This window comes from Poecilia mexicana, unplaced genomic scaffold (assembly GCF_051168715.1).
Source record: "Poecilia mexicana isolate PSO_F unplaced genomic scaffold, ASM5116871v1 scaffold_19, whole genome shotgun sequence".
NCBI classification, from domain to species: Eukaryota; Metazoa; Chordata; class Actinopteri; order Cyprinodontiformes; family Poeciliidae; genus Poecilia; species Poecilia mexicana.
This window is the reverse complement of record NW_028263388.1, coordinates 26,003,152-26,015,461: the sequence shown is the minus strand read 5'-3', so window position 1 is coordinate 26,015,461 and position 12,310 is coordinate 26,003,152. Positions and strand designations below refer to the sequence as shown.

The following is a 12,310-nucleotide window of genomic DNA, read 5'->3' as shown; positions in this document are numbered from 1 at the left end:
TCTGATCGTCTGTAGCAGCTGGAGGAATCAGTAAGACCTACAAGCCTGTCCTTCTTCAGCTGCACTCTGCTGGTCATACTAGAATGGGGAATTAGGAGAACACCAATTTAATTTAATATCATAACACAGCAAAAGGCATATTACATCTAATTCGGAATAAAACTAAGAACAAGACACAAACACACCAAATAATAAAAAACACAGAAATTATGTGAATATCCTCCTTCGGCCTGTGACCTACCAGTTCAGTTTTACATTTTACATCTGGAAGAAAATGTATATATTTAAGAGTTACGTTGCCTCCCCTAATCGACAACACTGATTATGTGCTTGGTAAATAAATCATCAGCACAGTCACTTGACGTGCGGTGCAGATTAACGTGGACCTAATAACATTGGTGCAACGATCCGCTGTTTTCCCATTTTAGCTTCAATGCTAGTTAATACACACACACACACACACACACACACACACACACACACACACACACACACACCTGATCCGCCTGTACATACCGCTGTAAACACCGTCCTATCTGAGCTCTGAACAAGAAACATGCAAAGGTAATAAAACGAAATAACACGGAAACATGAAGCAACACGGTCATATTTTTTTAAAAGCAACAACTTTGAACCTGAACAGCTGAACCAGATCTCTGACACCAGAGCTGCGCTACTGTTAAGCTATGAGGCTTGTTGTGCTTCGTCAGGCTTCGGAAGTAAAAAGCCCGAACCGTTAGTCTGTGACACTAACGACAATAAACACACATAATATACTTGAAAATAAGATAAATACATTGTCCGTTAGAATGTTTAGATACTTAAATAGCACATTTTACAAGAACAATGTCCGAGAATATTGCCTACTAGCATAAGCTAACGTTAATGTTAGCCACAAAGTTTAAGTAAAACTCACCTTCGTGTCAGTGAATGTATAACGAGGCGAACATCTTAAAACCTTTCTCCAGCTGACTTGTTGGGGCTTCGGATCGATGTACAAACTTTGGCCAAGCCCTGAAAGCACCTATTGTAAAAGGCCATTTTCAATAGATCGGAAACAATCGAGCCGCTTTACCCCGAACGCGGAAGCTGAGGTGCAAAGAGCCCATTTCATCAAGAAAACGAGTTCTATGGAGAGCCATTTCAGCCAAAATTAAATAAATAAATAAATAAATAAATAAATAAATAAATAAATAAATACTCAACCAAAAAAAAAATAAAAGATCAAACAAAAATTAGTGATTTCAATTAAAAAAAAAAAACTCTAAAATTTTTTTCGTTTCTTAAAAAATTATTTTTATGATTAAAAAGTTTTAAAGATATTTTTTGCTTGATTTTTTTTTTTTTTATTGAATACTACTTTTTTTGTTTGGCATGATTTTTTTTTTTTTTTTTTGATTGAATAATTATGAAACAAATCTAACTCCATAGAAGGCGATTTTACATAATACCCTCCTCCCTCTTTAATTATGACATGATCACAACGGTCATCATTTTCTGTCCACTGTAACTTTAAAGATCAACGTGACCGTGGTTGTACCGGTGGTACGCTCGTCACGTGATCTGACACGGAAGTATTGTGTGACGTTGACGTTAACCGATCTCAGCAAGTCTGTCTCCAGGACGAATATTGAAACTCTGACACTTTTCTAAGCTGAAGATATCTGTGTGTCTCTACGGAGGCCGGGCGGCTGCTGGCGGAGGAAATGAGACCAGAAGGAGAGTTCCAGAGATAGGACAAAGTGTAAGCTAGCGACGCTAAGCTGCACCAGACCGGACAGGGAGCTGAAAGGTCCCAGCTGAGTGGACTGTGTGCGGTCAGTGTTGCTCAGATATTCAGTAACATGATACTACCCACAGTGAGTTCTCTGTGCTGTGTCCAGGTGTCGGTGTGAGATGCTGTTGTCCTGTCTGTCCTCCCCCACCAGCTCCTGTTAGCCTGAGCTGGGATCATGCCAGTCTTGGCCATGGCAGAGCCTGCGGTGGATCATCAGAGGCGCTTTCAGGCTGCCGTTGATGTCATCCACAAACTTCCCAAAAACGGTACGGCTTCCCCTCTCACTCCCGTCCTGGTGTTTTAGTTTCAATAGTGCAATCTTATCAGATAATACAGTCCTGAATCGATAATTTGTAATTATAAAACAGGAGTTGAATATAGTAACAATTTCCAAACTTGGGGAGAGAAAAAAAGCACATTTTTGGGTTGAGCATAACACCAGAAATCAAACTAAATAGAAATGATGGTAAGAATATCCATGATATGGCATTACATGGCCCGAATTGTGAAATCGGAATGTTTGAGCCTGCCAATATTATTTGATTGGCTGGATTATAGTTTTCTGTTTAAGCAATGTTTTCCCCCCAGAAAACTTGCTAAGCCCGGTGGTTGGGTGCTAGTGGAGTCATTCATCCGGCAGCCCGCCATGTTTTTGAATTAAAAAATGTTTAAAGTTGACAGGAAATTTGAAAATATCACTTGATAATTATGTGTTATTGGAAGAGTGGAAGATTAATACCTGAACACCAACTATAAAATCTTTAAAAACAAATGTAAACATTTTAAAAAGACTTAAATAAATAAGCAGTGCTTAGCCTGGTGGGGTCACAAGTAAAGCCTGGTGGCCCGCCAGGCTTATAATACACCGAAGGAATAGGAACTATCACATTGGAAGAATTACTGCTGTGTAAATGAACTGAATTAAAATTGTTGCTTCAGATGGTGAATTAATTAAACAATGAAAATAAATTTTAATTGTTTTCCTTTATGCATTTCCATTATGTTATTGTATATGATGAATCTGTTGATCTGCAGGTTCTTACAGACCTTCTTATGAGGTGATGCTGCGTTTCTACAGTCTGTACAAGCAGGCAGTGTGTGGACCGTGTACAGTGCCTCGGCCTGGCTTCTGGGACCCAGTGGGTCGCTACAAGTGGTCAGTGTGTCGTTTTATCCAGAATATTTAGGTAAATTCCATTAGCATCTCTGGTGTTTGAATTAAATCAAGGAACAATACCAAACGACTGCTTGGTCCATTACATGGTAGGATACATGGCTTATCTTATCTTATCTTATCGTACATGCACATAAATTCTTGCTCATAATTATCGATGCATTGCTTGGAGGTGGCAGCTTTTCAACAGACGACTTCTCCTGGGTCCTTCAGGTTCATCAACGCCAGTTCACCCAACAGAATTTGTCCAATATTTCGGCTGTGGGATTCTGGTAATGAAGAGTTCAGCACCAGTGTTTTTTAAACACTTCCTCCTGTGGGCTTATTTCAGGGATGCGTGGAGCCGCCTGGGGGAGATGAGTCAGGAGACCGCCATGGCAGCATATGTGGAAGAGATGAAGAAAGTGGCACGAGAGGTATAGTCAGCATTTTTTCCATGTCAGGTTCCACAGATCTCTGCTGTAATTTCCTGTCCACCTCTCTGAAGCTGGTCCTTTTCTAGAGTTACGTTGCTGGACGCTTTTTCTATGATGTTCTATCAGCTGTTAGTGATGACGCATGTTGTTGCCTTAGATAGACTCTCTTGTCCTTTTAAACAAAATTCCTCCAGATTCCATCCTACTGATATTTCACACTGCTTTCTAAAAAGAAACAAATGTTCACATTTTCTTTCATTCTTTTTATAGTTGCTGTCAATTTTGACACAACCATTGAGAATTTGTTCTATTTGTTTTGAAATGGATGACTTGATGTGTTTTGAGGAGAGCAGGAGTCCCTGAGCTGAGTGTGTCCTGGATGTGTGCAGGTCATCCACACCATGCCCATGGATGAGAGAACAGCGTCGTTCTTCCACCACTTCGAGCCTCTCTACAGGGTCATTGATGACATGCCGCTGCCTCCAGCTTCACTGCTCACACTCGTTGAAGGTGGTTGGTATACACTTCATCAGCTGGGGTGTGGGCTTAGAGAAGAATTTTGATGGGATGCTTATCTTCTAGACCTAAAGGCACCACAGGAGCATGAATTCTCTCTAATGAACAGTTGGTTTTATGTACTATCTGTATCTCTAATGTGTTAGAGATGAATAGACATGATTGGAACAATAAGGTGACTGATCCTAGCTCTCTGACATGTATACTGTCAGTGAAAAGTCTGAGAACTCTGGCCAGCTGTGTATGACCACATATCTTCTGCCATTGTTTTCTAAATGTTTGCATCTCATTCAGGTCCTAAAGGCAGGCAGCAGGTTGACGGTTCAGCAGACGCGAAGCTTCAAGGTGAGAAGCAGGAGCCACCTCAGGAGTGTTTAGAGAACTCTGATCCAGAGCCAGAGCTGATCATGACTGACGAAGCCCACCTGTTTACCAACAGTATTCCTAAAGGTACAGCAGGACAAAGGCATGATGGGAAGGTCGTCTCCAGCTGTCATGTTTCTATCTGTGTCCTTTTGGTGTTGAATTAATTGTCACACAAGCTTCCGAGTGAACAAATGTTAGATGTCCTTTAAAGACAGCTTGTGTTCTTGTGGAAACATCCTTGTTCACATTACAACATCATCAATAGAAGAAATATTTCATTAAAAGTTGTCAGTTCAGCAAATCTCACATGAACAACACAGAACACACGTTAAAAATTAAACCAAACCATGGAAGCTAAACTCTGTTGGTAGTAGGACCATTTTACTGCTTTACACAGAAACCGCCATTATGTAGCCACAGCTCATATTTATTGTTTTGGTCTCTGCTTGATGCATTAATTTTTGATTTAACCACTAAGCATACGATGTAATGATGACAAAAACCTTCATACAGACTAACATGTTATCGTTATACCGTTGATCGCTGTTGTATTCAGATGATCATGAGGTCGGCATTTGTCTATCTTTGACATTTTCCCAGACTAAGAGTTTTGTTAATAGAATAAACTTAAACTTTATTCTGTGCTCTAAATGCTCTAGTAAAGCGTGTTTTAAGTAGATGTTTCTCACTGACAAATTTTAATTATTTTTTCTGAATATTTTAACCTCACCTTTAAGACTGCAGCATATTTGTTGAAGACTCCTGCTTAATACCGTTAAAATAAAGTTAGTCCTTTCCACTGTCACCACATGCATGCTCAGGAGAATTTGACTGAATTTATTTGATTATATATTTCTACATACACAACAGATCTATTTGTCTTTCAAGGTGCCTTGAAAGGACATTAGTTTATCTAAGTGAACTGAGTTGAACTGTTGCAGACTCTGGGACATCAGAGGGTTTGGTCTTGACCAGCGACTCAGAGAGTGAAATCTTCTGTGACTCTGTGGATTCAGTGGAACAACTGAGCAACATCAAGGTCTGGTGGTACCATCATCACCTCCACAGCACAACAAGACATGTCCTAGCAATTAAAATCCACATAAAGATACAACATTCATGAAGTAAAATGTTCAAGTTTTCTATTTATCACAGATTCCAGTTGTCAAGTCAAACGGCTTTCACAACAGCAGCATTTACCCACAATCCTCTCCTGGTCAGGGGACTCACCTGGAGGGAAGGCAGGTCGGTGCTGGTCAAGGCGGAGAAGGAGCAGAGGATGGGAAATGTATGGGTCAGCCCCGGAGAGGTTGGCACAGCGGGCAGGAAGGTTCCTACCACGGCTGGAGAGGACGTAAGCTGTTATTGTTTGATAATACTAATTATTATCTGATTCATTTAAGAACGTTTTTCTATAAGAAAAAGAAAAGTTCTCCTAGAACTGTTCTTTTTCTACAGGCAGTTGTTGTTATGTTTGGGAAGCAGCTCCAAATGCTGCCGCTATCACCTACAGCCAGCCAGTGATTTCCAAATGTGTTTTCTCTCAGCTTGGTTAAATGTTCCACAGTGAGCAAATGGTTAATTTATCAGCATGTCATCTGCTTTGGTCTTGTTTTGTATCACCATTAATTGAGTCTGGTTTGTTGACAACATTGTTTAATTTCCTTTATTTAACCAGATTGAAACCCTTTAGATCTCATTTGCAAGAAGGAGCTGGGCAGAAAATTTGCAGTAGGCATCAAAATGGACTTACGACAAATAAACCATTGAAATGATTTAAAATCCCACACCAATTCAGCTCAGCCCCTTATAGTTCTCTGGCACTGAGACCAGGACTCTGGGATGGACTCTCTGAAACATGGACTTTGTTGTCCATCAGCCTCTTTGTGACTGACCTGGGGGTATGCTGAGGGACCCACTTCAGCTTCAACTTCCCCTTCATGGTTGATGTCTTGAGATGTTGCTTCAATTTTTTGTACAGGAGGTTATTTTATCATGTTGCCATGTATTTTGTTACACACTCCAGTCTTTTCTGCTGGACTCCCCAAAACATGATTATCTAATGTTTGGGGCTCAGTTTACAAACCAGCAGTGTAGCTTAATGACAAGGTTATATTGTTGTGTCTGGTTGTTATATTAGCATGCATCTAACCTTGTATGATCCATAGGTGGTGTTCCACAGGGAAGCCCAAGGCGGATGGCCCCTGGTGGTGGTGGGGGGACAGGACGCGGAGGTGGGGACGGCTCAGAGGGTGGAGCAGAGAGGCTGCATGAGACACACCTGCAGCAACAGATAATCCTGGCTCTACGGAGGCTCAGAGAGGACATGAGGAGTGTGATGGACAGACTGGAGGTGGTGGAGAGGCTTGCTGCCACCCATGTAAGTTTGTGTGCTTGACGCAGAATCATGTCTAAGGCTTCATGTTGCATGCTTTTTGACAAATGCTTCTTCAATGTTCTGAAGTGATTATTGCTGGTTTGTGTGTGACCCACTCAGGGCTCAGACTGGAGACCATGCCTGCAGTGTGCAGATGCAGCTTCACAGCAGGTGAGGAGCTAATGTTCTGATAGGAGATGTTGGATGGTACTGGTCCATAAAACCTAGTTCTGAAGGTTTGCTTTTGGCTTGATTTAACTGAGTCAGAAAGCCAGGTGAGCAGCTCTGCTGCCTGCAGAGAAACAAACTTAAAAATGCAAACAAATATGTTACAATCAATAAACACTCAGGTGAACATTTCAAATAAATTGATGGGTTTTATTAATGGTTGCTGCAGCAATTATTATAGTTATTCATAGGCCACAAAAATCATCCAAAAAATTCATAGCTGCTCCTACTGGCACAACAAATGAAAATGTAAGTTCTGTTGAATATCATTCTGGTTTGTGTTAGCTGAATTTACAGTTGCTGCTGCTGCTGCCTGTGTCAGATGGAAAACACTGTTTGGTGATCTGCAGTGATTTGTTGTTTTTGTTTTTCCCAGGAGGAGACATGGTGGCCATTTGATGTGTCGTGTCAGACAGTTCTGCTGTTCATGCTGTGGCCGTTTGTGACACAAGGTCTGGTCTACCTGCTCAGGAAGGCCCACCAGAGAAGTCGCACATCTTCATGAGGAGCACTGACTGCACCACTGGATGGACATGCTCCCCATGTTCACTGGTGGAGTGTGTTATTAAAGTTCCTGTCAATAACTCTAAGGAGGAAGTTCGACCTAAGCTAATCTACAGACTGCTTTAGTCCTGGTGTAACAGGTTGCTATCTTTAATTGAAGTCGATTAATTGGTTAGGAAAGTTTTAAATAAATAAAACCATTATTATTCAGCATGATGAAGAATTCTTTCGTGCCTCTGTACAAAGTTTGAGTGAGTGCAGACATACATTTAGTTTTTTTTTCTATATTCTATATTCAACCTTATTTACTGTCTAAACCTCACCTCAGAATGCTTAAAAAGAACAACTGTAATGATTTGAAACTAGAACCACATGGAAAATATTGTATTAAATGAGAGTTGCAACTGAGAGGGCCCAAACTGCTTTATCTCAGCGACAGAAGTGCAAAAAGGAGAATTTGAAGATTATCAGGTCTGTATTCACGTAACCAGCTGTCTAAACAGCTTCCATGTTTTTGTGGCGAACAGTGTCAGAGATTCTCAGGGCTTCTGGCACCTCCCAGTAGAGATACATTACCCCGCAGACCTTGCCTCCAGAGATATCAAGGCAGAGCCTTTTCTAGATGACACTACATAGCTATGTAGTGTCATCTAGTGGTCCTGCAGTCCTTACACAGCCAGAGACAGATTGGCCTGTAAACCCAGAGAGCATAAAGAAAGTTCCACGTGAAAACCCTGAAATCAAAGTGTCTGCTTCTGTTTCTGTTTTGCCTGCACAAGATGATCACCCTTTGGCTCTTTCATCGTGGTTCATCCTGGACTCATCAGGGTGATGGGTTGGATTTGTGATTCAAAACATTGCTCTTGCATCACAACAGAAAGAAGACACATTTCCAGTCTGGATCTGAAACAACGCAGTCTGAAGGTGCTCATGAAAGGGTTGAGCTCCCAACTGGCTTTCTTTCATTGGGAGAGATTGAGGATGCTGAGATGCAGATAATCAAGTTCTGTCAGAGGGAGCGATTTGCTGAAGAAATCACCTGCCTTCAAAAGGGAGAGAATGTGAAATGAAGCCGTCACATATACAACTTAAATCCTGTTCTGATGGATGATGTGTCTCAGCAGGGCTGTCATGTCTGAAGATTCTAAACATCCTATCATTGTTGCTAAAGATCTTTACTTTGCTGGTGTTATTCTTCAATATGTCCAAAGCTGCATCAGAAATATTGGATTCCAGGTGTTGATGCATTGATTAGTGATGGGTAGATGAGGCGTCATGTATCGTTTCGACCCAAAGCAAAACTGTGCCGATTCTGTATCAATACTGTGTCACTGAATACTGACACCTGCTGGACATTAAAAATTCCTACAGGCAATGAAGTGATTTGATGACCTAGTAGTCTATGCAATAAGATTTAAATCTTTGTATTTTATTGAATATTATATATTGTATATGTCATATCTTCAGTTAAATTTAAAATATATTTGATATACAGTTAATAAAAAATGTGAACATGTAGCTACCATAAAGTGAAAATTTAAGTGAATGTGTTTGGAATGAGGATGCTTGTGGACTGTTTTTTTTTTCCACAGACTTTTATTTAAAAAAAAACCCTAACCCATTTTTGAAATTTAGCCTGTTACGCTTTTTGACAAAACTTCTCCTGTTGTAGAAAAAAAATGAAGAAAAAATTACATTTACAGCGAACCTTTGTTTTTCTTAGGGGTTGCGTTCCGAAAATAACCTGTGATGGGCGAAATCTGTGAAGTAGTTACCTTTATTTTTTACAGTTATTAGGGTTGCCACCCATCCCTTAAAATACGGAGTCGTCCCGTATTGAACCGATACGGGACGACTCTTCATCCTTCAATCATCTCCCGAGGCTGATATGGTACAGAAGATTTTGCTATGAGTAAGTTTCTTATTGTGCTTTTACTGGTTTGATTATTTGCTTATTTAATGTAACCTGAATCTCTGGAGACACAAGTGGCTCTTTGGCTCACTTATTATATCAAATGATGAAATAATGCTCTGTTTTGTTTTGGGATTTTTTTTCCCCCCATTCTTTTTCAAGTGTCGCCATGGAAAAACACCAACTATCCTGGCCCCTGTGTTAAATTTGGTCTAGAACCAGCCTCCAAACCTAACTCCTTATTTCTATAAATATTTTAGTAATACTCTTTACAGTACCAGAATCTTCACATAACTTTTATACTTTTGGCTGTCTGAGGACACATTTTGAATATTAAATCAGGTGTTATGATCAGTTGATCAGTTACTCAGTACTTGAGTAGTTTACCAAATACTTTTTACTCTTGCTTAAAAAGGTGTTTTTAAGGTATGTGTATGCTACTCTGATTGGAGTACAATTTTGGGTAACTCTAACCAACCAAGAAAACAATAATTGAAACTTCAAAACAGGTTAATTTCAGACGTTTTTTTGCATCTGTGTCACATGAGACCTGCTCCAACTCCAAAACTCCAACACCTAGACTCTTCAAAGCTAGACTAAATTATTCTCAACTAATAGCAGAATATTTTAATCCATGTTGTGATTTGTGAAACCTTTAAGTGATTTGTGAGTCTTCAATAAAGATCAGATCACCATTCACACTTGTTCCATGCAGTCCATGGGAAATTAAATGTTGGTGTAACTCATTAATTCTTCAAAGTTATTGCAAATGGTGATGGCTCAAGGAAGGAAAGATCTTCTGCAGTGGTCTGTTAAGTGAAGTTCACAAATCAGAAAAAGGTTTCACAAATCACAAACATGGGAATAAAGAGTCTTCTTGAAGAGGAGAATAATCTAGTCCAGATCTGAAGTGTCGCATTGATAATTTTATCTAATATTGTACATATGCAGGATGTTGGGGGGTTTTCTTGACCCTCAACTGCATCTACTTTTAATAACTACAGGAAATGAAATTATTGTACTTATTAAGTTATTGACAAACAATTTTGTTAAATAACTGTTTTCACATGTTGATGTATTAAGTTTTGGCTAAGTACATATTTTTTTTATCAAAACATACAAATTATAGTCATGATAAAAATAATTTCATTAACACTCAAAATAAGAATATTAATGTTATAATCACCACTGTTAAGATTAAGTCTCACAGCAATGTCCAACCTCATGCTGTAGACGCCGCAGTGGAAACAGGAAAATCCACAACCACTTTTGCTAGGAGTTTGTCTGCAAACTGAAATAAACAGCTTCATCTAATGATTCAAATTTTAGGTAACAAAGAAATTAATTCACTGTACATGTCCATTTTATGTGGGGGGAACATATTATTTCAGGTGGCTGAAAGAGCTAAAATATTTTGTTCCCCCATCCTAACTTTGGCAAAAAAAAGAGCAAATGTTATGAAAATCACAGGATTTCTTGTTGATGATGAGGGGAATGAACACAGTAAAAGACTTTGCAGATAAATTAATTTGTTTCCATTTTATAGAGGGGGAACACATTATTTCAGGCTGCTGAAATATCCATTCTCTCCTCTTCTCCCCCCATAACTTTGGGAAATAAAAAGCAACTGTTTCCAAATTCTTAAAAATTATATGTGATAGCATACTAGACATTTCCTTAAACCAGTAATCTGTCATTTTACATTAGAACGGGATTGACCAAAAAGTTTACACTCTGATCTTTTCAGGAAGTCTTTATTTTGGTGTCCTGCTATCGGCCAGCTTTCATCCTCCTTTATCAGAAATGAAAAATTATAAATGCACTCTAAGTGTCGGGAATACCACAAGCAAATGGCAACCTCGATGAGGTCACAAGGAAAGGAGCCACAGCCAAATGCCTCCAACGAATAAGGCAAGTCCTGAGAAGCCAGCTCAATGGCAAGAACAAGATCCGTGCGATAAACAGCTATGCCTTACCAGTAATCAGATACCCTGCCGGAATAATTAGCTGGCCAATGGAAGAGATATCCCACGGATGTTAAGACTCGGAAGCTACTAACCATGCATGGAGGGTTCCACCCCAAATCCAGCACCCTGAGACTGTACACAAGCCATAAGGAAGGAGGCAGAGGACTAGTGAGTGTGAGAGCCACTGTCCAGGATGAAACATCCAAGATCCATAAATACATCAAGGACAAAGCCCCAACGGACGATGTGCTCAGCGAATGTCTCAGGCAATGGGGAACAGAGGACGAGGTGCTGGAGGTACCATCATGGGAGGACAAGCCCCTACATGGGATGTACCACCGACAAATAACTGAAGTGGCTGATATCAGGAAATCCTACCAATGGCTGGAGAAAGCTGGACTCAAGGACAGCACGGAGGCCCTCATCCTGGCCGCCCAGGAACAGGCCCTAAACACCAGAGCAATAGAAGCTCAGATCTACCACACCAGACAAGACCCAAGGTGTAGGTTGTGCAAGGAGGCCTCTGAGACAGTCCAGCACATAACAGCAGGGTGCAAGATGCTGGCAGGGAAAGCGTACATGGAACGACATAACCAAGTGGCGGGCATAGTGTACAGGAACATCTGTGCAGAATATGGACTGGAAGCCCCGAGGTCAAAGTGGGGAACACCCCCAAAGGTGGTGGAGAATCACCGAGCTAAGATCCTGTGGGACTTCCAGATCCAGACAGACAAGATGGTAATGGCGAACCAACCGGACATTGTGGTGGTGGATAAAGAACAGAGGAAAGCCGTTGTGGTGGATGTAGCAATACCAAGTGACCACAACATCAGGAAAAAGGAGCATGAGAAACTGGAGAAATACCAGGGCCTCAGAGAGGAACTGGAGAAGGCCTGGAAGGTGAAGACCACAGTGGTGCCTGTGGTCATCGGGGCCCTCGGGGCAGTCACCCCCAAACTGGAGCAGTGGCTCAAACAGATCCCAGGAACAACATCAGACATCTCAGTCCAGAAATGTGCAGTTCTAGGCACAGCCAAGATACTGCGCAGAACCCTCAAGCTCCCAGGCCTCTG

At 40.7% G+C, this 12,310-nt stretch overlaps 1 protein-coding gene across 8 annotated transcripts; it reads left to right on the top strand.

The window, feature by feature from the left end:
• Positions 1-1,414: 1,414 nt before the first annotated feature.
• On the top strand, positions 1,415-7,571 carry acbd4 (acyl-CoA binding domain containing 4). Of its 8 annotated transcripts, none has more exons than XM_088016536.1 (11): positions 1,415-1,817; positions 1,929-2,043; positions 2,813-2,933; positions 3,283-3,367; positions 3,757-3,880; positions 4,178-4,228; positions 5,191-5,288; positions 5,471-5,603; positions 6,418-6,629; positions 6,747-6,797; positions 7,231-7,571. In XM_088016536.1, exons 2-11 carry the CDS (start codon positions 1,953-1,955, stop codon positions 7,357-7,359), a joined length of 1,095 nt encoding a protein of 364 aa, XP_087872662.1. In that variant the 5' UTR covers positions 1,415-1,817; positions 1,929-1,952; the 3' UTR covers positions 7,360-7,571. The 8 variants fall into 8 exon arrangements, with proteins under 8 accessions (XP_087872662.1, XP_014827812.2, XP_087872660.1 ...); XM_014972326.2 differs by having other exon boundaries at positions 1,419-1,817; positions 4,178-4,333; XM_088016534.1 differs by having other exon boundaries at positions 1,420-1,817; positions 5,405-5,603.
• The last annotated feature ends 4,739 nt before the right edge of the window (positions 7,572-12,310 follow it).